Below are 27,567 nucleotides of genomic sequence, written 5' to 3'. Positions count from 1 at the left end.
AATAGAAACTGGTGGCAGACAGCGGAGAACTTGGGAAAGGTGATTGAGTTTTTTTATTCTCTAAATTTTACCCCTGCCGACCAGATCTACTATTCTATACTATTATGGTGGATAACCCATTTAATATAATGGAGCATAATTTACATTAGCAGTACAGAGAAAACTGTAGGTGAAATGAGGCACTGTGTGAAGGGGACTCCATAAGGTGAGGGGTGTGTGTGGTTTTACAGTAAAGTTTTACCTCCCAATCCACCTTCCAGGTTCCATAGAACATATTGTTAGAATCCCACCCCTGAGAAAAAAAAAAGCTAAACTTCAAGTATCATAGCAAAGGGTCTATTTTCACATTCTCATTATGGGGTATTTCATGGGGAAAAACATGATTTTTTTTAAAAAAAAATTTTTAATAGTAAGCCTCAACGTATAAAAATGTGAAGCTCAATGGTAAGAGCCGCATCAATCAAATATTTATTGCATTTTCTGTGGATGAATGCCCTTTGTCATATTTTTTGTGTAAAAGTAGAATTTTAGACATTTATGACATATATCCACAGTAATATACCTTAATTGTGAAAATGACTGAAACTGCCTGTATTGGGGTTCTGCTTTTGTGGCCCACCCTATATATCTTTGTATATAAATATTATCAAGCAATACCCGATGTGTGTGTGAGGCCGCTACATTGACAATAGCCATTACTCTTATACATATGTTTCCTCTTCTGTTTACCAGGGCCTATATACCGTAAAGATGAATCTATTTGTGGGAGAAAAAGAAGAACTGATAGCATGTTATCTTATGACATTGAAGATTAAAGCTCCATTTATATAATAGGAACTTGGCAAAAAAAAAATCTGTACTATTACATCTTAGGGGGCGTTCCGCTCCTAGTGTCCGTTCAAAATTTGGCACAGACATTAGGAGCGGACACTAGCTGTGTCCGTGACACCTGTCATTTATTTAAATGGCGATCGGGTGCGTTCTTTTGCACTCCGTGCCTGTCCTTCACTGTCCGCATGTAAAGATGTCCGACTTTTCAAGCGGACAGAAAAACCCTACATGTTGGGTTTTTCTGTCCGCTCGAAAAGTCAGACATCTTTACTTGCGGACAGTGAAGGAAGCGCACGAAGTGCAAAAGAACGCACCCGATCGCCATTTAAATAAATGACAGGTGTCACGGACACAGCTAGTGTCCGCTCCTAATGTCCGTGCCAGATTTTGAACGGACACTAGGAGCGGACACTACCTGTCGGACACTGACGGTAGTGTGAACGCTCCCTTACTCTAAACTCTTTTGTGTTTATTAAAAGTTCTCCCCATTGCACACGTTCCCATAAAATCGCAGCCATGCATAAATGCTGAGTGACATCCCCATCCAGCATGATGTCACATCCATCAGTCATGTGTCTTGCCTAGAGATATTAATAGAAATTTGTCAGGGCAATTTAGGACACGAAACCACACACAGGTTCTTAAGGATTTGGAGTTTAGTGTCCAAATAGCCCTGTTGTAAAAGTAACTGAACCAGCATTGACAAAACAACAAAACCTTTATACTTACCTATTGTCTATACTCCCAGCAAGTGCTCAGTTGTTCGATGAACCTGCGCCCCACCAGGACTTGGGTGCATGTGCAGTATAGTCACATGTGCAGTATAGTCACGGTAGACTTCCCTGACTTTACTGAACAACTGGTGTCGGGAGCTTCAGAGTTGAGTCCAGTGCAACTCATTGGACTCATCTCTAGGTAAATATAAAGGTTTATAGCAGGGCTATTTGGGGCTACAAACTCCTGGTCCATAAGGGCCTGTGGGTGGTTTAGTGTCCAAATTGCCCTGGCAGGTTCACTTTAGGTATCCTAGTAAAGATGTTGGCCCATAAACAATATTGATCACTTCTCCATTGATTAATGCTGGGGTCTGACTTCTGGCCCACCACTCTATTCTTCATACAGGCCACTCAGGGACCCCTATTGTCATGGCTGTTGAGGTTTCAAGTAGTCAAACCCCAAGCAATCTTACATTCATCACATATCTTGAACGAACCATATGGCATCACGTAATATTACGTAAATCTATTTCTTGTGCCTGAGCCTTTGAACAGGAACTGTGTAGTTTTGAATACTGGCTCCAGAAGCACGGCTCTTTCTAAATGCATTTTATTTGTGACTAATATCAGTTCTGCTACCTGGATGGTTTTGTCTTTTTATCTTACGCTGTAGGTGATACATACATTTCTTACACTGACAGATATATCACTGTAACAGACTTCAAATGAAATGTGCATTTTGTAATTGTGTTTATTTTACTTTGGAAAATTAAATTTATTTTCTCAATTTAAATCTGAGTAAAATGTGAGCATTTATTTTTCAGTCTCTGACATCTGTTTATAAAATTTTTGCAGTCTCTCAGGCATTGACTTCATGAGTGATAAACAGAACTCTTCATCAATCTGGCTCCAGCCTTCTCTCATTGCTGTTGCCAGATCAGCTTTGCAGGTAGGAGCCTTGTCATGGACCATTTTCTTTAACTTCCACCATAGATTTTTTTTTTGTAAATCTTATTACATCATAGATTTTCAATTGGATTGAAATCTGGACTGTTTGCAGTCTTGTATGGCAAGATGCATTATCATTTTGAAAAATGATTTCATCATCCCCAAACCTCCTTTTGATAGATGGGATAAGAAAAGTGTCCAAAATTTCAATGTAAACCTGTGCATTTATTGAAGATTTAATGACAGCCATCTCCCAAGAGCCTGTACCTGACATGCAGCCCTATATCATCAATGACTGTGGAAATTTGCATGTTTTCTTCAGACAGTCGTCTGCATAAATCTTATTGGAAGGCACCAGCTGTTTCGATGTTCTTGCATCTCATCAGCTTGGCGCAGAGAGGACTGAGCTGGCAGAGGTGAGAGGCTTAGACAGGGTTAAGGGGATATCGTCACTCCATAGGGAGAGAACCACCATTTAGGTGTGTGAAGTCTTATTAAGCCATGAGTGCGCCACTGTGCAAAGGAACATGGGAAAAATATGCAAATCAGCTGTCCTTGGCTGAGAGACTGTACCTGGTAAAATCCCAACATCATTGCAAACATAGGCCTCTGATAAGGTCGGCATGACGTTAAAGGGAGTGCCCTCTATTGGTTTGCTTGACTGAGACTCTGTCTTCCTAATTACATCATGGAAGATAGACTTGCACATTCTCAGTGAGCGCCCTCTATTGGTGTGCATTTTTGAGGCACTGGCTTCCTAATTACGTCATGGAAGTCAGATTTGCATATTCTTCCCATGAAACATAAAAGTGCTACTTACCTATTACTTACCCTATGGAGTTGGCAATTTATTAATGTAGGGACCACTTAGGGACATTATACTGCAAGCAGGGGCCACTATGGAACATTATACTGTGTAGAGGGACCACTATGGGACATTATACTGCATTGAGAGGCCACTATGAGGCATTATACTTTGTTGAGGGACCACTAAGGGACATTATAGTGTATGGAGGGGTCATTATGGGACATTATACTGTACGGCGCGGACACTATGGGACATTATACTATATGGGGGCTGCTATGGCATTGTGGGGGTTCTTATTTTACATGTGGAGGGCATCATATTACATGTAAGGGACACTGTGGGGTCATTATATTATATGTGGGGCACTAGTGGGCTATTATACTGAGTGTGGGGGCACTGGGGGGGGGCATTACACTATATTAGAGATGAGCGAACACTAAAATGTTCGAGGTTCGAAATTCGATTCGAACAGCCGCTCACTGTTCGAGTGTTCGAATGGGTTTCGAACCCCATTATAGTCTATGGGGAACATAAACTCGTTAAGGGGGAAACCCAAATTCGTGTCTGGAGGGTCACCAAGTCCACTATGACACCCCAGGAAATGATACCAACACCCTGGAATGACACTGGGACAGCAGGGGAAGCATGTCTGGGGGCATAAAAGTCACTTTATTTCATGGAAATCCCTGTCAGTTTGCGATTTTCGCAAGCTAACTTTTCCCCATAGAAATGCATTGGCCAGTGCTGATTGGCCAGAGTACGGAACTCGACCAATCAGCGCTGGCTCTGCTGGAGGAGGCGGAGTCTAAGATCGCTCCACACCAGTCTCCATTCAGGTCCGACCTTAGACTCCGCCTCCTCCCGCAGAGCCAGCGCTGATTGGCCGAAGGCTGGCCTATGCATTCCTATGCGAATGCAGAGACTTAGCAGTGCTGAGTCAGTTTTGCTCAACTACACATCTGATGCACACTCGGCACTGCTACATCAGATGTAGCAATCTGATGTAGCAGAGCCGAGGGTGCACTAGAACCCCTGTGCAATCTCAGTTCACGCTAATAGAATGCATTGGCCAGCGCTGATTGGCCAATGCATTCTATTAGCCCGATGAAGTAGAGCTGAATGTGTGTGCTAAGCACACTCATTCAGCACTGCTTCATCATGCCAATACAATGCATTAGCCAGTGCTGATTGGCCAGAGTACGGAATTCGGCCAATCAGCGCTGGCTCTGCTGGAGGAGGCGGAGTCTAAGGTCGGACCTGAATGGAGACTGGTGTGGAGCGATCTTAGACTCCGCCTCCTCCAGCAGAGCCAGTGCTGATTGGCCGAATTCCGTACTCTGGCCAATCAGCGCTGGCCAATGCATTCTATTAGCCCGATGAAGTAGAGCTGAATGTGTGTGCTAAGCACACACATTCAGCTCTACTTCATCAGGCTAATAGAATGCATTGGCCAATCAGCGCTGGCCAATGCATTCTATTAGCTTGATGAAGCAGAGTGTGCACAAGGGTTCAAGTGCACCCTCGGCTCTCCTACATCAGAGCCGAGGGTGCGCTTGAACCCTTGTGCAGCCTCGGCTCTGCTACATCAGAGCCGAGGGTGCGCTTGAACCCTTGTGCAGCCTCGGCTCTGCTACATCAGAGCCGAGGGTGCGCTTGAACCCTTGTGCACACTCTGCTTCATCAAGCTAATAGAGTGCATTGGCCAGCGCTGATTGGCCAGAGTACGGAATTCGGCCAATCAGCGCTGGCCAATGCATCCCTATGGGAAAAAGTTTATCTCACAAAAATCATAATTACACACCCGATAGAGCCCCAAAAAGTTATTTTTAATAACATTCCCCCCTAAATAAAGGTTATCCCTAGCTATCCCTGCCTGTACAGCTATCCCTGTCTCATAGTCACAAAGTTCACATTCTCATATGACCCGGATTTGAAATCCACTATTCGTCTAAAATGGAGGTCACCTGATTTCGGCAGCCAATGACTTTTTCCAATTTTTTTCAATGCCCCCGGTGTCGTAGTTCCTGTCCCACCTCCCCTGCGCTGTTATTGGTGCAAAAAAGGCGCCAGGGAAGGTGGGAGGGGAATCGAATTTTGGCGCACTTTACCACGCGGTGTTCGATTCGATTCGAACATGGCGAACACCCTGATATCCGATCGAACATGTGTTCGATAGAACACTGTTCGCTCATCTCTACACTATATTTGTGGCACTGAGGGGTCCTTAACATAATTGATAACAAAAGATCCAAAAAAGCCCAATTTTATTAATATTTGTAAATGATCGCTATTTTGGGGTACTTGGTTAGGACATTTTCTCACCAGAGGATACTTCACTTGAAAAAGCTGAGAATCAATGTACTCTAGGACTGATGAAAAACACCCATGTTATGTAGGAGCAGGCACCAAATGATGGCTCCAGTCATACAACATGACCTAAATATTACAAATCATAAAAGAATTCGACACCTTAAGGCCAGGGCACCATGTTGCAAAGACGCTGTAAAAGATGCTGCATTTAACAGTACCTGCAATGTGGATGGGATTCTACTTAAAGGGGTTGTCCCATCACAAGGATCTTATCTATACTGCTTGTTAATGTGGATTTAAGACTTTTCCTAAATACACTGCTTCAGCAAAACTGCTTTGTTTGTCCACGATCTTACTTTATTCAATTCATTGTTGACACAGCCCTGAATTATCTGCTCAAAAGTCAAGTGATGTATCTGCCTGCTCTCAGGGGGGAGGGAGGAGGGGCTAAGTGCAGGGAGCGAGCCTGTGTAGCTAGCTATTCCTGTGTCTACACCACATGACCTAGGTCCTGCACTCAGATAGGGGAGAGGAGCTGCTTTCATTTCTGAACTCGTCTTCTGTTCTCCCAGTTATCAGGCTAGCTAATTCAATTGTGTTCATTATGGCAGAGACAGGCAGTCTCTGTATGTAACACAGAATGGAGTTTCTCCTGCCTGTATTTCATAGTCCAATATTGTGCACATAGTGTTTTTGAGGACCTTTGATGACATCACAGGCCCTTCAGCTGCCCCATAGGATCATGCTATGTGGTGGGCAGAGCTACACGCTAATTGGGGGCAGAGCTAAACAGCAGGTTGCATGTGTAACCCTGCCCACCAAATGATGCAAGAAACCAGGAAGAAAAAAGATTTTACAGCAGTGAAGACTGGTGAGTATGCGACGTGGGAATACTCCTTTAATCTCATCCACACACTGCAGTAAAAAATCTGCAACGGAAAAGCTGCATTTTAAAAAAAGTTGTTGTTTTCCGTATAGGTATAATAGAGGCAGAATGTCCACTGAGGAAAACTCTGATAGAAAATATACAATGCTTTTCCACCTTGGTCATTTCTGCACTTTTTTTTTTTTTCTTGGCTGCAGCTTGGTAACATAGCAAATAGAAACAGGATTTATCTTTCCTTAGAGGGGGGATTTAGGTCTTATGGCTTAAAAGTGAAGGGTTTATCATAGCCCATAAGGTGTTGAGAATCTCTGGAACCGGGAAATAACATTGGATTCATCAGTATAAATCATTGTGAACGTCTTGCTCATTTAGCTTATGTAGTATACAGATCCTTCTCCTTGTTGTAATATAAGTGAATCACATATCCTTTTGTCACATAAAGCAACATAACAGGAGTAATGAAGGTGAAGAATCCAACCAGGCTATAGAAAGCAATCTTCAATGAAAAGCAATCTTCAGTCCTGGCTGCCCTCCACTGCTGCCTCCAGGGTGCGCCATAGACAAAGCTGAAGCACTGTAGGACTCTGTATGCAGCGTCCCGGTGTTCTTCAATTCTGTGATGTCAGTGTAGCGCTGCCTGGAGGAGGCCACAGAGAACAGCCAAGACAAGAGCATGGACAGGCGAGTATCACAATAAGTAGCTGCCAATGTACAACTCACCGGCCACTTTATTAGGTACACCTGTCCAACTGACGTTAACACTTAATTTCTAATCAGCCAATCACATGGCCGCAACTCAGTGCATTTAGGCATGTAGACATGGTCAAGACAATCTCCTGCAGTTCAAACCGAGCATCAGTATGGGGAAGAAAGGTGATTTGAGTGCCTTTGAACGTGGCATGGTTGTTGGTGCCAGAAGGGCTGGTCTGAGTATTTCAGAAACTGCTGATCTACTGGGATTTTCACGCACAACCATCTCTAGGGTTTACAGAGAATGGTCCGAAAAAGAAAAAACATCCTGTGAGCGGCAGTTCTGTGGGCGGAAATGCGTTGTTGATGCCAGAGGTCAGAGGAGAATGGCCAGACTGGTTCGAGCTGATAGAAAGGCAACAGTGACTCAAATAGCCACCCGTTACAACCAAGGTAGCCAGAAGAGCATCTCTGAACGCACAGTACGTCGAACTTTGAGGCAGATGGGCTACAGCAGCAGAAGACCACACCGGGTGCCACTCCTTTCAGCTAAGAACAGGAAACTGAGGCTACAATTTGCACAAGCTCATCGAAATTGGACAATTGAAGATTGGAAAAACGTTGCCTGGTCTGATGAGTCTCGATTTCTGCTGCGACATTCGGATGGTAGGGTCAGAATTTGGCGTCAACAACATGAAAGCATGGATCCATCCTGCCTTGTATCAACGGTTCAGGCTGGTGGTGGTGGTGTCATGGTGTGGGGAATATTTTCTTGGCACTCTTTGGGCCCCTTGGTACCAATTGAGCATCGTTGCAACGCCAAAGCCTACCTGAGTATTGTTGCTGACCATGTCCATCCCTTTATGACCACAATGTACCCAACATCTGATGGCTACTTTCAGCAGGATAATGCGCCATGTCATAAAGCTGGAATCATCTCAGACTGGTTTCTTGAACATGACAATGAGTTCACTGTACTCCAATGGCCTCCACAGTCACCAGATCTCAATCCAATAGAGCATCTTTGGGATGTGGTGGAACGGGAGATTCGCATCATGGATGTGCAGCCGACAAATCTGCGGCAACTGTGTGATGCCATCATGTCAATATGGACCAAAATCTCTGAGGAATGCTTCCAGCACCTTGTTGAATCTATGCCACGAAGAATTGAGGCACTTCTGAAGGCAAAAGGGGGTCCAACCCGTTACTAGCATGGTGTACCTAATAAAGTGGCCGGTGAGTGTATATCACCCATAATGTCTTGGCGTGTCAGCTGTGATATGTGCCATAGAGTCGCCATCACTGCCCTTGAATGTAGCTATTCACACAGTTTTTTTGCAGATAGATTGTTTTTCTTCTGATTTTTCAGCTACTGACTCTGAATTCTGTTTAGTGCTAGGTCTCATCTGTAATACTTATAAACAGGGGTGCGCCTCAAATAATACAAAAAACAGTATAGATAAACCAGAGCAAGGGAAAAATTCATATATTAAAGAGGTGCTCAACCCAGTTTGTATAGAAATACACTAATATAAGAAAAATCTTTATTTTGCAAGCATAAGAGAATATACAAACATCTAAAAACAACATACAGTACAATGCTGTTTACAGGGGGGAGAGAACATGTCACATCCCAAATGTTAGTATCACAATGCACTTCATGCATCCCTTAGTCATTATTCGATAGAGCGGTTAGTAAGTAATAAAGAAGGTGTAAGGGACGTGTTTATGTAGAGATAAATAAGGTTATAGTAAGGGTAAACTGTCCCTTACTTTTAAGTGAAAGAAAGTGCCAAGTGCTATGTATCAAGAAAGTAGGAGAAAGGGAACAAAGTGAAAAGAATCAATATGTAAGGCCCGGTTCACATCGGCGTTCAGTATTCTGTTTGGGGAGTTCGCTTGGGGACCGCTGAACGGAATACTGAACGCATTGACAAGCAGTGACAGCACACAGACCCCATAGAGTATAATAGAGCTTGTGTGTTTTCTGTGCGGCGTCCAGACATGTCATGTGGAGAGAAAAGTGCTGCAAGAACTACTTTACTCTCCGCATGACTCGTGTGGACACCGCGCAGAAAACACACGGAACCCATTATACTCTATTGGGTCCGTGTGCTTTCACTGCTCACCACTTTTTAATGCGTTCGGTATTCCATTCGGGGGGTCCCCAAGCGAATTCCTCGAACGGAATACAAAATGCAGATATGTACCAGGCTTACTATACAAAACTCCACTTATTTAACTACCAACCACAAACTGATGTAAATAAGGTAATACAAAGTTCCTCTGTCTAATAGTAGCCTGCGCAGGGAAGGTTCTTAAAAATAACAAATACTTATACATCACTCTTCTGATGTATCCCAGCATCCTCTTTAGGGCTCTTCGGGCCAGTGACTGAGGTCCCCAATCACAGACAGAAGAGGACCAAAGATGCTGAAGTCAGCCGGACAGAGAGAGGCTGCCCAGGAGAGGTGAGTTAAGGTGAGTATAAGTGATTGTAAGTTTTATTCACCTACCCTGAGCCTCTACTTATTATACTCTGGGGTGTGTGGAGACCCCAGAGTATAATAATAGCATCGAAATGAAGTGGACTGACGAACCTCACAGATGTTTGTTTTATTTCGTGGGGTACACCTCAAGCAGCTCTAGGGAGCATTTTATACTGTGTGGGGCCACTGTGGAGCATATAATACTGTGTGGGGATCACTGTGGAGCATATAATACTGTGTGGGGGCCATTGTGCACCAACATATTCCACATCACTTTACAATGTCAGAGACTAAAAAAAATAAATGCTCACATTTTATTCAGATTTAAATTGAGAAAATAAATTTAATTTTCCAACGTAAAATAAACACAATTACAAAATTACAATTACAGTGATAAAGCTGCAAGAAGTACACATATTATATCCAGTGTACGATAAAAGACAAAATCATCCAGGTAGTAGAACTGATATTAGTCACAAATAAAATGCATTTAGAAAGAGCCGTGCTTCTGGAGCCAGTAATAGTTGATCTAATATTCATTCAAAAATACTTTTGGGAGAACTAATACAAAGCTACACAGTTCCAGTTCAAAGACGCTGGTAGAAGAAATAAATTCATGTAACATTATGTGATGCCATACGGTTCCCTCAAGAGTCCATTGGATATGTGATAAATGTAAAATTGCTTAGGGTTTGATTACTGGAAACCTCAACGGCCATGACAGCAGGGGTCCCTGAGTGGCCTTTATGAAAGAATAGAGTGGTGGGCATAAGTGTGAGCGCCATTCTATTTGCTTTAATGGGACTCAGGCGGGTAGCCAAGTACAGTAGATTCACACTAGCCAGATTCACACTAGCATTCGGATTTCTATTCTTTGGGCCGACTTATAACAGAAACTTGTAGACCCCATAGATTATATTGGTGCAAGACTTTTTCTCCACCTATTTTAAGGGGGACTCAAATGCTAGTGTGAGTCTAGCGTACATCTGTCCCTCAGAAGTGAATGGACTGGTGCTCACAAATTCGCACTACTGCACTATTCACACTATCAATCACTCACGGATCCCTGCACTTGTGACTGGGAGGATAGGGGGCCAGCAGTCAGACCCCAGCATTAATCACATACCCACTGGAGAAGTCATCAATGTTGTTTATGGGCCAACCTCTCTATTAGGACACTTAAAGAGAACCTGCCAGGGCAATTCGGACCACTAAACCACTCACAGGCCCTAATGGACCCCAAATAGCCCTGCTATAAAACTGTCTGTACCTGCATTAAAATAAAACCTTTATACTTACCTAGAGATGAGTCCAATGAGTTGCACTGGACTCATCTCTGATGCTCCAGGCACCAGTTGTTCAGTGAAGTCAGGGAAGTCCATTGTGATTATACTGCACATGCGCCCATGGCCTGGTGCGGCGCAGGTTCACCGAACAACTGAGCACTTGCTGGGAGTATAGACACTAGGTAAGTATAAAGGTTTTTGGTTGTTTTTATTTTCACTGCTGGCATGGTTACCTTTACAACAGGACTATTGGGGCACTAAACTCCGAATCCTTAAGAACCTGTGTGTGGTTTAGTGACAAATTTCCGTTAGTATCTCTAAGTAAGACACATGACTGGTGGATGTGACATCAGACTGGATGGGGATGTCACTCAGTATTTATGAATGACTGCGATTTTATGGACGCACGAGCACCCGGGAAAACTTTTCATAAACACAAAATAGTTTAGGTAGTAAGATGTAATAAGAAGTAATAGTACAGATCTTTGTTTGCCGGGTTCCTATTATATAACTGGAGCTTTAACTTTCAATGTTACAAGAAAACATGCCAGCAGTTCTTCTTCACCCACAAATAGCTTCACCTTAAAAGTGTATACACCCTGGGAAACAGAAGAAGAAACAAATGAGTAATGATCATTGTCAATATTCAGGCCTCACACACTTATCAAGTATTGCTTGTTGCATGTAATACGAGATCAGTTTTAGCCAATGGGCCAGGACATACAGTTATATCCACAGCAATATCCTCCATAACAAATGTGTATAACTTTCAGTGTGGTGCATATAACATTCAAAATCTATCCAGTCAAGTCAGTGGAGAATGTAACTAGGGCCTTGTATATTGTTCCATAATTTAGGGTGCTTTCACATCGCGTTTTTCAGGTCCGCATGATTGACGCGTTTTTACAGCTGTTTACCTTATAAAAACATGTCATTCAGCAGACCCATTGACTCCAATGAAAAAAAAATACTCAGTTGTGGCTTGAAAATGTCCCCCTCCGTTATTTCAAACGGACACAAAGGCGTGTACTACTACGCTTTTCTGTCCTTTACCTACAACAGATCTGTGACGGACCGTTCTCCTTTTCCTTCACTTCTCTATGTGAGCGGATGCCAGACATGATGCATCCTGTTATACAGTCCGTTTATGAGCCTGCCCCGCTCCCATTAACTACAACTCCGCCCCTTGTGCATGGACGGAAAAAGAATGAGAAGCTGGAGGAGAAGGAGAGGAACTTTTCGAAAGGTAAGCACAAACTCCTGGCTAAATCCAATGGTGACTTCTCTCTTCTTATTCTTCTGGACCTCTCTGCAGCTTTTGACACTGTTGACCATCAACTTCTCCTCACTATGCTCCGCTCAGTTGGCCTCAATGACACTGCGCTCTCCTGGTTCTCCTCTTATCTCTCAGGCCGCACTTTCAGTGTATCATTTGCGGGCTCTGTTTCCTCCCCTCTTTCCCTTGCTGTTGGGGTTCCTCAGGGCTCGGTCCTCGGCCCCCTGCTCTTTTCTCTCTACACAGCCCCCATTGGACAAACCATCGCCAGATTTGGCTTCAGGTACCATCTTTATGCTGATGACACCCAATTATACACATCTTCCCGTGACATCACCCCTGCACTCATTCAGAACACCAGTGACTGTCTCTCTGCTGTCTCTAATATCATGTCCTCGCTCTATCTGAAACTAAATCTCTCTAAGACTGAACTACTACTGTTTCCACCATCTAACAGATCTGTCCCTGATATATCCATTGCAGTCTCAGGCCTTACTATAACTCCTAGGCAGCATGCCCGCTGCCTTGGGGTCATATTTGACGCAGACCTTTCCTTCACCCCTCATATTGAATCACTCGCACGTTCATGTCACCTCCACCTCAAAAACATCTCCAGAATACGCCCTTTCCTTACCAGAGATACACTAAAGACACTTATTGTCTCTCTGATTCATTCTCGCCTTGACTACTGTAATTCCTTACTAATCGGTCTTCCCCTCACTAAACTCTCTCCTCTACAATCTATTCTGAATGCAGCGGCCAGGCTCATCTATCAGGCTAGACGCTACAGCGATGCCTCCGGTCTGTGCCAGTCGCTACATTGGCTGCCTATTCATTATAGAATAAAATATAAAGTTATTACTCTCATCCACAAGGCTCTCCATAATGCCGCACCTCCCTACATTTCTTCCCTCATCTCTGTCTACCGCCCAACCCGTGCTCTCCGCTCACTCAATGACCTAACACTTACATCCTCTATTATCAGAACCTCCCATGCTCGTATACAAGACTTCTCCCGAGCTGCACCACTTCTCTGGAATGCTCTACCCCGGACAATCAGATTAACTCCCAACTTCTACAGTTTCAAACGCAAACTAAAGACGCATCTTTTCAGACAAGCCTATCACAATTCCTAATGCACAAAATTGTCTGAACACTGTATAAGCAATGCCGCCCCTGCTACCTCTTGTGTCACCCTCTCTACCTCATAGATTGTAAGCTCTTTTGAGCAGGGCCCTCAGTCCCATTGTGTGAAATGACGTTCTTTGTTATGTATGTCTGTATCTGAACCCTATAAATTGTACAGCGCTGCGGAATATGTTGGCGCTATATAAATAAAATGTATTATTATTATATTATTAACTCCTCCTCCTCCTCTCCTCCCTTCCCTGGTCACAGCACTAAAGATTCTGTCATTGTGATCCCTAGTAATGTCTGCCCCTCCCTTACCTTGTCTCAGCAGGAATCACTCTGCCATTTGTGACATCTTGATGGTATTGTTTCTTTTATCTGCTGCTTGTCCCTGAACCCGGTCTGTTCCCACCTCATTCAGGAGCCGGGACAAGCGATCAGTGAAAGGTGGGGGAGGGGCAGCAGATAAAAGAAACCATACCATGGAGAAGTCATTCCTGATGGGACAAGGTAAGGGAGGGAGCAGACATTTACTGTAAGGGGATCACAATGGCAGAATATCTAGTGCTGGGACCAGGGGTGGCGGAAGGGGTAGCAGCCATTAGGGGCAGCACACTTGGCTGCTCCTCCCCCACATGTGCTACCCCTAATGGTACTATGTGAAGCACATGTGGGGGGTGGCAGAGGAGCTGTCCTCCCAAAGCACAAGTCACGGCACAATTTTTTTTCTTATTTGTGCTGTGACTTGTAGTGCTTGGGTTCTGCGTACTGTTGCTATGACAGCCGGGAGCCTTGTGAAGGCTCCAGCCTGTCATTCTATACTTTCTATTGCTAGCTAGTGTGGTGGGTGAGAAGGCGCCGGAGAATTGTTCGGCCCTGTTTTGTTATTTGGACTCCATCGGTGAAGCGTACTGGGTGTATGGGGGGAATGCGTGGTTACGGTACGACGAGCTTTTCAGACAAAAGAAGGTTCGTCCTTCCCTTCATTGGGACCATAAGGATATTAGTTCGTGAATGAAGCTGATGGCTGCTCTGCGTAGTGGTGGGGGGGCAGTCCTTTCGTGAGTGAACAGGCGGGTCAGGAGCCGGATCGGGTCGAGCGGCGGCAGTCGGGAAGGGATGTTGCTGGCAATTTAATGAAGGCCAGTGCAAATTCGGTAGTGATTGCTGGTTCAAGCACGAGTGCTCCGGCTGCAGGGGGGCACACACCCTCTCCAGGTGACCAAAAGAGGGGTGATTTCGGTGAGGGTGGAAAAGATGGCGGAACTGCTTGGGGTTTATCCAAATAGAGCAGCGGCGTCAAGGTTGTTGGAGGGGTTCTCAGTGGACTTCAGGATCCTTTCTTCTAATAGGGGGGTTGGGGGGGGGGAACCGCAGAACTTGGCATCGGCGCTAGCGCATCCACAGGTGGTGTGGGACAAATTGTTGAAAGAGGTGGATCTTGGTCATATGGCGGGGCTGTTTGCGCGGCCCCCCTTGGATAATTTGCGGGTATCCCCCTTGGGGGTGGTGCCCAAAAAGGAGCCAAATAAGTTTATTAGTGGGACATAAAGTTGGATCTCCTACATCTGTCGTCCTCCTTCCCGGGTATACTTATAGTATGGTTGGACATAGTGGTGAGGCTTCAATGGAGGCATGCTCGTTCTGTTGCGGGCATTGATAGGGCTAGGGAAAAGATTAACCAGGTGGTGGGCCGATTTGTAACTCAGAGCGGTGGCCTGGTGGTGCGACACAGAGAATTGGAGAAGCCCTCTCCTGAACTGTGTCGGTCGGATGGTGTGCACTTGAATGCCATTGGGCAGGATATTTGGCTGTTGGATATCCGTGAGGGTATTCAGCATGCTGTGCAGGTGTGGGGAGACGAGTGCGTGTAAGGGGTAACACTTGCCCATCGTGGTGTGCACAGGAGGGGTCTTTGGAGGTACAATGGGGGTGGACGACTAAGGGGTTAGCTTCACCCACTCGGTAGTTCGGATACTGGTAAGGGAACCAGTTTTGAGAACAGTCCTGTGGTCAGGGTATCCAGGACGTTTTACTCTCCGATGTTGGTACCCCCGGGCTAGGTGGATCACGGCCGGGGGTAATAATCGGAGGATGTCGAGGTGTCTTGGGGTTAGTGCCTTCAGAGCCCCCTCCTTCTGGTATAAAAGGTTATGAAAATTCTGGAAATGTTAGAAAATGTTATGCAAATTTATGTTAATAAAGTGATGTTCTTTATGCTAATCGTTGGTTATGGTAATTTAGGTCAATTGGAGTTGTAATTAATAAATGCTGCTGTGGCCTTTACTTCTAACCTCTGGTGTCGTGTCTTTTATGGGGAATTAGCAGGTATATTTAGGTTGGGGTTAGCCACTCGGCTCAACTAGCACATTTTCCCTAGTCAAGACTTCTGAGGCCACTATTTGCTCATCATTGGTAAGAAACCAGTGACAAAAGTGAGTGATGTCACCGGTCCCTCTCCAGTAATCCCTGAAGCCACTGATTAGCTCATCATTTACCTTCCTGCTCCAAGTCCCACTCTGACTCTCTGATCCAGGCGCACTGCGGTAACGTCAAGTGCACCTAAAGCAGGAAGGGCTGGAAAGCAAACAGGTAAGTACTAAAATTTACCACTTATCCCATGCAGTTGGTAGGCAATAGGCCTGATGTGGCCTGTCATCTGCAAGTTGAACAGTGGCTTTCCAGTAGCAGAACCAGGTTAGGGCTCCAATTCTCCCCAGTTCATATTTTACTCTAATGGACTTTTGATGCATGAAAACAACCCTTTTTCATTGTCGAAAAGTTGTAACCATTAACGTAGTTGGCAGGTGAGGCTAGGGCTACAGAACAACTCTGTCTCAACATCCATCGCAACTCTATTCAGTCACATTAGTTGTGATGTTGCAGGGTGATTCAGTGATCTTTGGATGTGTGATGACTGTTGCAGGTAAAGTTGGAGTGTAGCCCTATCCTCAAGGCTTTGTACATATAGGCCCAGCCTAAGGCTATGCTCACATCTGCGCCAGAGTCTGTTTTAAACTCTGCCACAATGCCCGCCTAAAAATCGTACATGAAGGACGTTTTCTTCTGCCAGATTCAGTATTAAAACAATGGACTCTCAGTGGACCCCGTTATTGTCATCCTAGTGAACCTAGTGTGCTAAGGATTATGTTTATATAGTTAGTTATTCCTTAATAGTAATGATAAAGCCATCCTGCTATGAAGGATGAACACAAGAAGAAACAGTTGCAAAAAAAAAAAAATTGTGGTTTTTCTGAAACAGAAATTGTGCCCAAAAACACCCCCCCATAAGATAGAACAACAGAGGTAAAAGTAAACCTACCTATAAAGTACAGTTAAGAAGTAACATAGCACCACAATACCTCCAAAAACAGCATCCTCTTCACAATACGACTTCGAGATGAATAGCTCACTGTCTCTGTAACAAAATAAACCATTAGTAAAATGTGGAAAAGAACAAAAATACCATATTTATTTCTACTCAATGTCAAATGTACAATCATAGTCATTGCACGTATTATAAATCTATTTTTTATCCAACATCCTCATATTGCTTGTCTGTGGAAAACACCAAATCAACAAACAATGTAACATTAGGCTGTGCCACCCTGTAGAGCCAGAGCTGTACACCCAGCATTAGACTGGCCCACTGGGAGACCAGGAGATCTATCAGCAGGCTGGAGCATATAATACTGTGTGTGGGCCACTGTGGACATATAATACTGTGTGTGGGCTACTTTGGACATATAATACTGTGTGGGGGCTACTTTGGACATATAATACTGTGTGGGGGCCACTGTGGAGCACATAATACTGTGTGTTTCTCCGCTGCGGAGCAAGTAATATTGTGTGTTTGCTGCTTTTGAGCACGTAATACTGTTTGGAGGCCACTGTGGAGCATGTAATACTGTTTGGGGGCCACTGCGGAGCAAGTAATATTGTGTGTTGGCCACTACAGAGCACATAATACTTTTTTGGGGGCCACTGTAGTGCACGTAACACTGTCCCAATATTGTTTACATGCTGGAGGCTGCACTGCTCACTCACTGTATTATGGGAAAAATATGCAAATCTGACTTCCATGATGTAATTAGGATGCCAGCGCTTCAAGTATGCACGCCAATAGAGGGCGCTGACTAAGAATGTGCAAGTCTGTCTTCCATGATGTAATTAGGAAGACAGAGTCTCAGTCAAGCAAGCCTACAGAGAGCGCTCCCTTTAACATCATGTCGACCTTCTCAGAGGCCTTTGTTTGCAATGATGTTGGGATTATACCAGATACAGTCTTCTCAGCCAAGGACAGCTGTTTCGATGTACTTCCATCTCGTCAGCTTAGGACAGAGAGGAACGATCTAGCAGAGGTGAGAGGCTTAGACAGGGTTAAGGGCATATTGTCACTCCATAGGGAGAGACCACCATATAGGTGTGTGGAGTCTTATTAAGCCGTGAGCGCTCCACTGCAAAGGAACATGGGAAGAATATGCAAATCTGACTTCCATGATGTAATTAGGATGCCAGTACCTCAAGTATGCACACCAATAGAGGGCACTGCCTGAGAATGTGCAAGTCTGTCTTCCATGATGTAATTAGGAAGACAGAGTCTCAGTCAAGCAAGCCTGTAGAGGGCGCTCCCTTTAACATCATGCCGACCTTCTCAGAGGCCTTTGTTTGCAAAGATGTTGGGATTATACCAGATACAATCTTCTCAGCCAACAACAGCTGTTTCAACGTACTTGCATCTCATCAGCTTGGCACAGAGAGGACTGATGTAGCAGAGGTGAGAGGCTTAGACAGGGTTAAGGGGATATCGTCACTCCATAGGGAGAGACCGGCCTCTGAGAAGGTCGGCATGATGTTAAAGGGAGCGCCCTCTATAGGCTTGCTTGACTGAGACTCTGTCTTTCTAATTACATCATGGAAGACAGACTTGCACATTCTCAGTCAGCGCCCTCTATTGGTGTGCATACTTGAGGCACTTGCATCCTAATTACATCATGGAAGTCAGATTTGCATATTCTTCCCATGTTCCTTTGCACAGTGGAGCGCTCATGGCTTAATAAGACTCCACACACCTATATGGTGGTCTCTCCCTATGGAGTCACTGTATTATTGATAAATACACGGGTACTAAGGCTGTATCTCTTTCAAGTATTTGAGTTATTACTGCAGCACTCTTAACCACCACTATCAAGAATTAGCTTTAGGAAGGGGACAAAAGTTTGCATCGGGGCCCACAAGAGTTTAGTTACGCCACTGCTGAAGACAATATTTAGGTTTTTTTTAGGATGCAGAAAAATGGATGACACATGGATGGGACACAAATCAAAAACAAAATGAACTTCTTTATATAGTTAGCAAAATGGATTGTTTGTGTGAAAGTAGTCTTAGGCCAGGGCCCCACAGGACGTAAACGCGAGACGCTGCGGGAAAAATCGCGGCGTTTTACAGTGCAAGCAAAGGGGATCGGATTCATGCGAATCCCATGCCCACTTTGCGGAAGAAATCGCAGTGCGAACACGCTGCGATTTGCAAAGCCGTTGCGGCTTTGCAAATCACAGCATGTCAACTATATCTACAGAAACGGCGGCAGCTTTCCCATAGATATAATTGTAATAGAAAGTCAGAGGAGGAAAACTCAGCGAACTTTCTGTTGAACGCGCTGCGGAAAGAACCGCAGTGCGTTCACACTTTAGCGCTGCAATTACGGCCTGTGGGGCCTTAGCCTTAAGGAGTGATCTACTTTATAGGCAGAAGTTAATACATAATCTGTGCCTACATGATCCTGAGATGTGTTACTGAACATCAGTGTTACTTGTGCTACTCTGTTGAAGAAGAGAATGTCTCCACATGTGTACTGAGAAGAAACTCAGGCTAAGTCCCCATGTTTATCTCTTACCTCCTTTTAGAGCACCGCAGAAATCATATTCATCATCGGCTCCAGAACATAAGTCATATCTGCGTTCTGAGACTGTCACAGATTCCTTTGCAACTTGCACCACAGAATATAAGCGGTCAATGTTCTTTTCTGTGCCACAATAAACAAATGTTATTATCACTGAAGACTGAGCTGTAATACCAGGTACAGACAATGGGCAAGAGTGGTGCTGTTTCTAGAGAAAAAAAAATAGACTTATTTTACTGATCCAATACAACCCCATTAATATTGGTGCTATTATTGGGGTAGCATGTATCGGTATGCTATAGAGCCTGACAACACATGAGACCCATTTCCACTGATATACACTACTTGATAATATACAGGTATTGATAATGGTTGTGGTGTGCAAAATTTAATGTGGCCCCCATGTAAAGATTTACTATGGCTCCCCATGGTAATCTATGTTTGGTGCTTCGTCCCTTCTCAGCAGAATTAATAAGAATAATAAATGATGATATTATCCTCCTCTATTACCATAATAAGTGAATAAGTAACAACAACCAGTGAAGCTGAAATTAACCTCTGGTTGGAGACTTACACAACTTGCATTACTAAAACAGTACCAACGATTGTGAAATTACAATGTGTGGGTATGTGCACACGGGCTTCTGAAGAAGTGGTACTCTGAACACTCCCAGTTTATGAATCTCCGACCTGTGGTATATGGCACAACATTGAGAAACACAATCCCTGTTAAAGGATACAGCTGGCAAAACCCTTCATAATATGAACATAATTTCTGCATTAAACATACTTGGAATCCCTGTGAAAGACCAATTCAGTGGTACCTTCGTGCTCAGCTCACAAGGTTCCAAATTAACCACTGGTATAAAACTGTCATCTATAGGAGAAAGAAGCAGAGAGATGATGTATTTATACATTCACAAGCAAAATTATCCACCCCAAATTGTAAGTTGGGTTTAGCTGCAAAATTTACAAACTTTCAGCTGTTTCCAAAAAAGAAAGAATCTGAATCAAACAAAAGCTACAGGTACAGCTCAATAAGTTAGAATCTTTGTGAAAACTTAATTTATTTCAGTAATTTATTGCAAAATTAAAGTCATAGGTTTCTTACACACAGTGATCTATTTTAAAGGGGTTGTCCAGGATAAACTAAGAATTAATGCCTAAACTAAACCCCCTCCCTCTGCCTAACTTCTAATTTACTTCAATTAAAAAAATATACAGTATATACACTCACCGGCCAATTTATTAGGTACACCTGTCCAACTGCTCGTTAACACTTAATTTCTAATCAGCCAATCACATGGCGGCAACTCAGTGCATTTAGGCATGTAGACATGGTCAAGACAATCTCCTGCAGTTCAAACCGAGCATCAGTATGGGGAAGAAAGGTGATTTGAGTGCCTTTGAACGTGGCATGGTTGTTGGTGCCAGAAGGGCTGGTCTGAGTATTTCAGAAACTGCTGATCTACTGGGATTTTCACGCACAACCATCTCTAGGGTTTACAGAGAATGGTCCGAAAAAGAAAAAACATCCAGTGAGCGGCAGTTCTGTGGGCGGAAATGCGTTGTTGATGCCAGAGGTCAGAGGAGAATGGCCAGACTGGTTCGAGCTGATAGAAAGGCAACAGTGACTCAAATAGCCACCCGTTACAACCAAGGTAGCCAGAAGAGCATCTCTGAACGCACAGTACGTCGAACTTTGAGGCAGATGGGCTACAGCAGCAGAAGACCACACCGGGTGCCACTCCTTTCAGCTAAGAACAGGAAACTGAGGCTACAATTTGCACAAGCTCATCGAAATTGGACAATTGAAGATTGGAAAAACGTTGCCTGGTCTGATGAGTCTCGATTTCTGCTGCGACATTCGGATGGTAGGGTCAGAATTTGGCGTCAACAACATGAAAGCATGGATCCATCCTGCCTTGTATCAACGGTTCAGGCTGGTGGTGGTGGTGTCATGGTGTGGGGAATATTTTCTTGGCACTCTTTGGGCCCCTTGGTACCAATTGAGCATCGTTGCAACGCCAAAGCCTACCTGAGTATTGTTGCTGACCATGTCCATCCCTTTATGACCACAATGTACCCAACATCCGATGGCTACTTTCAGCAGGATAATGCAATGCCATGTCATAAAGCTGGAATCATCTCAGACTGGTTTCTTGAACATGACAATGAGTTCACTGTACTCCAATGGCCTCCACAGTCACCAGATCTCAATCCAATAGAGCATCTTTGGGATGTGGTGGAACGGGAGATTCGCATCATGGATGTGCAGCCGACAAATCTGCGGCAACTGTGTGATGTCATCATGTCAATATGGACCAAAATCTCTGAGGAATGCTTCCAGCACCTTGTTGAATCTATGCCACGAAGAATTGAGGCAGTTCTGAAGGCAAAAGGGGGTCCAACCCGTTACTAGCATGGTGTACCTAATAAAGTGGCCGGTGAGTGTATAATTACCAATATTCCTGGAGCGGTCATGTGACCAACCCAAGGACACTTTCTGATAATCCGGTGACCTTCTGTTTCACCGCTTCCGGAATGGAACATCACCAGTACTCCCCCCTCTTCCTTTCCCCATCAATATTTACCAAGTCTTCCTGTATCTGGGAACAGCTTCTCCCTTCTTCCAGTCTGCTAGTAGTGGGTGGAATAGGTTAGCTATGTATGCAAAGATAGCATGCAGGTATTGAACCAAGGAAAAAGAGCATAAATGTTAGTGAGACGCTCAACCCAAGTTATATGAAAATGAGGAAATTTATTGTATTGGCATATATATGTTAAAAACTATTAAAATAACAACAAGATCTGGGATCCAAATGTATATCCCAAAATAATGGATTATGTATGGAGCTCATTATTAGAGATGAGTGAGTAGTACTATTCTAATGTAAAAGTTCGATGCAGAACCAGCATTGATTGGCCGAATGCTATACAGTCAGCCAATCAACTGTGGTTCTTCTCCTACCTTTAGAAGTCTTCTCTGTGCAGCTTCCCCGCGGCGTCTTCCGGCTCTGAATTCACTCTGCCAGGCATCGGGCCTGGGCAGAGCCGACTGTGCATGCCTGCTTGTAGTGCGGGCATGCACAGTCGGCTCTGCCCAGGCCCAATGCCTGGCAGAGTGAATTTAGAGCCGGAAGACGCCGCGGGAACGCTGCACAGAGAAGACTTTGCGGAGGATCCAGCCCGACCCTCACTCGTGGACTTGGTAAGTATAATTTGATCGAATGTTGCCTACCCCTGAAACAAGCATTTTCCCCCCATAGATTATAATGGGGTTCGATATTCGATTCTAGTAGTCGAATATTGAGGGGCTACTCGAAACGAATATCAAATATCGAAACACAATAAGAATACAATAAGTAATCAAAAGACAGCAGAACTTCACCTAGAGTACACCAAAAACCTAATAATGAAAAAACAATAGTAAATGAGAACATAGGACATGCGCCGATTGGAATATGAATAATATTAGTACCACTGAGGCACGGATCCCAGGAGGTGAGTGTGGAAGACGGTCCCCATGTGTATCACTCTCTTCAAGGGCTTCATCAGGGCTCACCAGGAAAACTTGGCCGGTAAATTTTTTCACAATATTCTCATTTTCTGAGTTAGAAACATTTGGGTTTTCATTTGCTGTAAAGCCATAATCAGAACATGCATAGAAATAAACCCTTGAAATAGATCATTCTGTGTGTAATCTAATCAAATAAATTACAATATGAAATACTTAATTAATGAATTACTGAAATAAATCCACTTTTCGATGATATTTTAATTCATTGTGATGCACCTATATTTAAATAGTTCACAACTAGTAAGGAAGAAAGTATATTGGACAGGTGCTATTTTATTCCACCCCTGGTTTTCTCTTCATAAACAACAACAAAATACCTGAACAGAACCTGAATGTGGAAACCCATTGTCATTCAATACTCTGAATAGAATCCCTCATAAGAGTAGATTTTAGCAAAACATGTAAAACATATCAAATTCCAGGATTGGAGGGGTTACACGGTGGCTCAGTGGTTAGCACTGTAGCCTTGCAGAACTGGAGCTCTGGGTTCAAATCCTACCAGGAACAACATCTGCAAGGAGTTTGTATGTTCTCCCTGTGTTTGCACAGATTTCCTCCTGTTCTACAAAGACATACTGATAGAAAAAATATTGTGATTCCTATATGGGGCTCACAATCTACAAAAAAAAAAATCCTGGATTGGCTACGGCTTTGTGGACTGTGAGGTTTGATGGCATGCTAGAAATAGGGTCCAATGAGAATGGTCCAAAATTTTGAGGGAAGAATCACTATTCCCTCTCTAAAACTTCCCTCCAGGGTAGCTCACCCAATGCAAGAGTGCCCTCTGACCCTTTTCACCTTGACGATAAAACCTTTAGCAAAGCGAGTCTGTTCGAAGATGGTTTGCTGATAACCATGAACAGGCCAATTATTTACCCTACCGGACAAATTTGCAGGTGCATCCCTTTTTAGTAATATTATTGCACATGTTCATAAGCTGTACAACTAACCTTTGGCTTTTACGACTCCACCAAAATATATCACACACCTGCAATTTACAGTCACCCAAATCTCCTTCTCTCATAGATTGTAAGCCTTGCAGGCAATGGCCTCTATCCCTCTGTAGCAGTTGGTCACGATGAGCACTGTGCTTGTTTTGTATATTCTGTAAACCCTCTTAGGCCCAATTCACATCTGCATGCAGTATTCCGTTCGGGTTGTCCACTTAGGGACCCCCCGAATGGAATACTGAACGCATTAAAAAGCGGTGAGCAATGAAAGCACATGGACCCCAAAGACTATAATGGGGTCCGTGTGTTTTCTGCACTGTGTCCACATGAGTCATGCGGAGAGAAAAGTACTTCAAGCACTACTTTACTCTCAGATGTGAACCAGGTCTCAAATGTACAGTACCATGGAATTAATGGTGCTATGAAAATAATTACTACTACTAATAATAATAACCCTCGAGACAAAGTATAATTGTAACTACTCACTTATGAAACATTTCAAGGATGGGATAAAGGATGGGACCTTCAGATATTTTCCTGGGTTGGTCGTATTACTTCTGTCAAAATGAATATTGTCTAAAATTCTATCCTTATTTCCCGGCTTGCCAATTTGTCCCCGAATGGTAAACCCTCAAAAGATATCTTTCAATTCACATGGTCCAATAAACATGACAGCTGTGAGGGTGCACTCATATTATATAGAATCTCAGTTCCTGATCTACTCAAGTATTATTATGCAGTAAAGGTGGCTCCCACGCTCCACTAGAGTAGAACTTGAGAGACAAAGTATACGTCTAACTTCCCCTCACTTATGAAATGTCTCAATATGGGATGAAGGATGGGACCTCAAGAAATTTTTCTGGGTTGGCCGTATGCATTCTGTCAAAATGAATATTGTTTAATTTCTATACTTCTATAGAATGGGGAAGCTGCGGTTCCTAATCTACTCAAGTACTATAAATGCAGTAAACCTGTCTCCCAGGCTCCACTGTGAATACAACTTCAGTTTTCACTGTATCATTTGGACCTTCCTGGTATGTTTTGGAACCAGAACCAACTCTCACCAAAATTTAAAACGAAAGCTCGTATACTATACCAGTCGCTCTTTATATGGTCTCATATGAAATGTAGATACCATTTGTAGATACCCCACTCAACAGAATTTTCCCTAATGATTCTTTTCAACCTAGTCTACAATCCTCCTCTATGGTGGTACTTTGCCATTGACCAAATGACAGTATATAGAAAAATACAAATTCCCAAATGGAGAGGCCTTCCAACTTCATCAAATATTGCATTTTATTAGAACACTGGGGGAATGCCAGAATCTACCCTCCACTACTTCTTTGGAGAGATTATAAATGATATCTCCTGTGGACCCAGGTCACTTTCTGGGTCCGAGTTACCATTTTTGCTTCACTAGGAGCGGGATCTTAACCAAAACTGGCCCAAACCTCTATTAATTACACAGGACCCATTTGGTGCCCACAAGGACACACCATAGTTACCCTAATTGTCCAAAATGATGCTTCTATGGTTGCACTGTAATGGGTACCTAACCCATATTGAGAACTTTCCTTCAGATAGAGTCCTTTTGGTCACAAACTGGTAATTTTGAGAATCACCTCCTTTGCCTCTGTTTTTCTTCTAGCTGTTGAACCCTGAAGATGTCCCAATCAACTTCATAATTTTTCACAATATATCTGTATGGTAGCATGTATCCATGTTACTACCAACTAGAAGTCCATAAATCTCTCTGTTTATCAGGTCAAATGTCTGAATGTGAAATATTTGCAATATTTATAACAAACACTGTAGAGGCCACAATGGGACATTATACTGTGTGGAGGGGCTACTTTGGGACATTATACTGTGTGTAGGACAGTGTGGGACATTATGCAATGTATAAATGGGGCACTATCCTGTGTGGGGGTGGGGGGCCAATTGAAAAGTCTGTTAAGGGTCCCAGACTTTGCTAGTTATACCTACCTAGCGTATTGCTTTCCAATGGTCCATTCTAGGAGAAGAGAAATCACCAATACAGCATTCTCTCAATGGATTTTATGAGAACATATTCAAAAAGAAAACTAGTGCAGTACCCTGGAGCATAATATATTATACATTGTACCGTAACAGAGTAGAAAGGACTATATGACTTACCACACATCTCATAAAATGCCTCTACCTTTGGTGCACTACAAATCAGATGTCTCCTATTAGTTTCCACAGCCACAAATCCAAGAAGGAACAGTAGAACGTGAAACATCTCAGAATCATGAAGGCCCAGCAGCAGCGATCTGTGCTATATTGTTTGATCTAGACATATAATAAGTAACTAAAGGACAAGTTCCTCTTTTGTAATTTTCCAGTTCCTTTGATTCAGAGATTACTCCTCCCATAATACACAATCCAGCTCATGGTTTGGTAGTTTTTTTTCGTCCTTCTGACAAAAAATATAAAATGTGGATGATTCACTTCCGTCAATCGGGATGTATATAAAATGTAACTTTCATTAGTGCTTATTAAAAAATGTGTAATATTACTCGCCACACCCATAGACAGAAATAGACAGAGTAGAGCCTATAGCAACCTAGAATACAGTGAAACGATTGTTGTGGGATAAATCCCAATCCCTCCAGGTGCTCACCCGTACAACACCACTTACAAAGTGGCAAATGTTGGTTGCATTCGTTTGGAACATACAATTCCTCCCCATATACAGCTATTGTAGTCTACTCTGCGTGAGCAAGCAGCACATATGTCTGAAATTAGCGTTCAAGGAATCTGGTTCCTTTCAGTTGCATTGACAGTCCTCCTTGTATTATATAAGACTAACACTAATGCTGGTTCACACATCAGTATGCCATCCGTCCGTTTGAATCCAGTTTGAGACTAAAAACGGACTGATGCACATACTGATTGTATACTGACACCTTTTTATGCTGATAGCAAACGGTCTGTCCCCTAGAGGACAGATAAGGGGATTAAAAGTAGCAATTGGAAACAGAGTAGAGATAATCCTACTAATATTATAAATGTGAAAGTATGTGTGTTTGGATGTTTGTTCCACAATCACGCCGCAACGGCCAAACACATTTCACTCAAATTTCGCACATACCTAGAATGGCACCAGGAATAGACGATAGGCACCTCACAATCACCTGGACCTGAGATGACGTCACGACCACATACGGCGAAGAAAATGGCGTCCTACAAGCCAGCAGCTGAGAGCCGCAGACGCCGCCCGTGCTGTAGCTCGTCGCGCGCCGTTCAGCGGTGAGTCAGGCGGAACCCCGGGGGTGGGAAGGTTTACAGGGCGCCTCACTATCACCGTATATAGTCGCGTTTGCCAGCCGCAGCCACTGAATTCCCAGTCTGTTTAGGCAGCAGGACCTCAGATGGTGTGCTCACATTGGCACAGGCGACTGCAGGGGGCGGAGCTAGAGCGGCACAAGCTGGCTGCGCATTGGCCTGACGAAAATGGCGTCCTGCATGCTGGAAACCGAGAGCCGCTCACGCCAGCAGCACTGGAGCCCGGCTTGCACCCTGCAGCGTTTAGTCCACGGGTGGTGGAAGAGATAGAGGGCACTGCGCGGCACACTCTGCAGACCCTGGACGCCCCTGTCACCTCGGCACACGGCGGCAAACAGTGAAGCCGGCCTGGGATGCGCGACGCCGGCCTCGCATGTTGCGGTACGGGGGGGGGAGGGTTTGGAAGGGGCCCACGAGGTAGAGGGACAAGGTTTGGGCCCCGAGGCTACATG

General features: G+C 43.9%; 1 protein-coding gene across 1 annotated transcript; it reads right to left on the bottom strand.

Annotated features, from left to right (window-relative positions):
• Window positions 1-10,322: 10,322 nt before the first annotated feature.
• LOC142201291 (lymphocyte antigen 96-like) lies at window positions 10,323-26,069 on the bottom strand. Its single transcript, XM_075272126.1, has 5 exons — window positions 25,964-26,069; window positions 20,064-20,150; window positions 19,268-19,396; window positions 16,734-16,789; window positions 10,323-11,563 (listed from the first exon to the last, which is right to left on the bottom strand). Exons 1-5 carry the CDS (start codon window positions 26,067-26,069, stop codon window positions 11,468-11,470), a joined length of 474 nt encoding a protein of 157 aa, XP_075128227.1. The 3' UTR covers window positions 10,323-11,467.
• Window positions 26,070-27,567: the final 1,498 nt, after the last annotated feature.

The sequence above is a fragment of the Leptodactylus fuscus genome, chromosome 4, assembly GCF_031893055.1.
Source record: "Leptodactylus fuscus isolate aLepFus1 chromosome 4, aLepFus1.hap2, whole genome shotgun sequence".
In the NCBI taxonomy this organism is placed as follows: domain Eukaryota; kingdom Metazoa; phylum Chordata; class Amphibia; order Anura; family Leptodactylidae; genus Leptodactylus; species Leptodactylus fuscus.
Note: the sequence above shows the minus strand (reverse complement) of the source record. Positions and strands in the feature narration are given on the sequence as shown.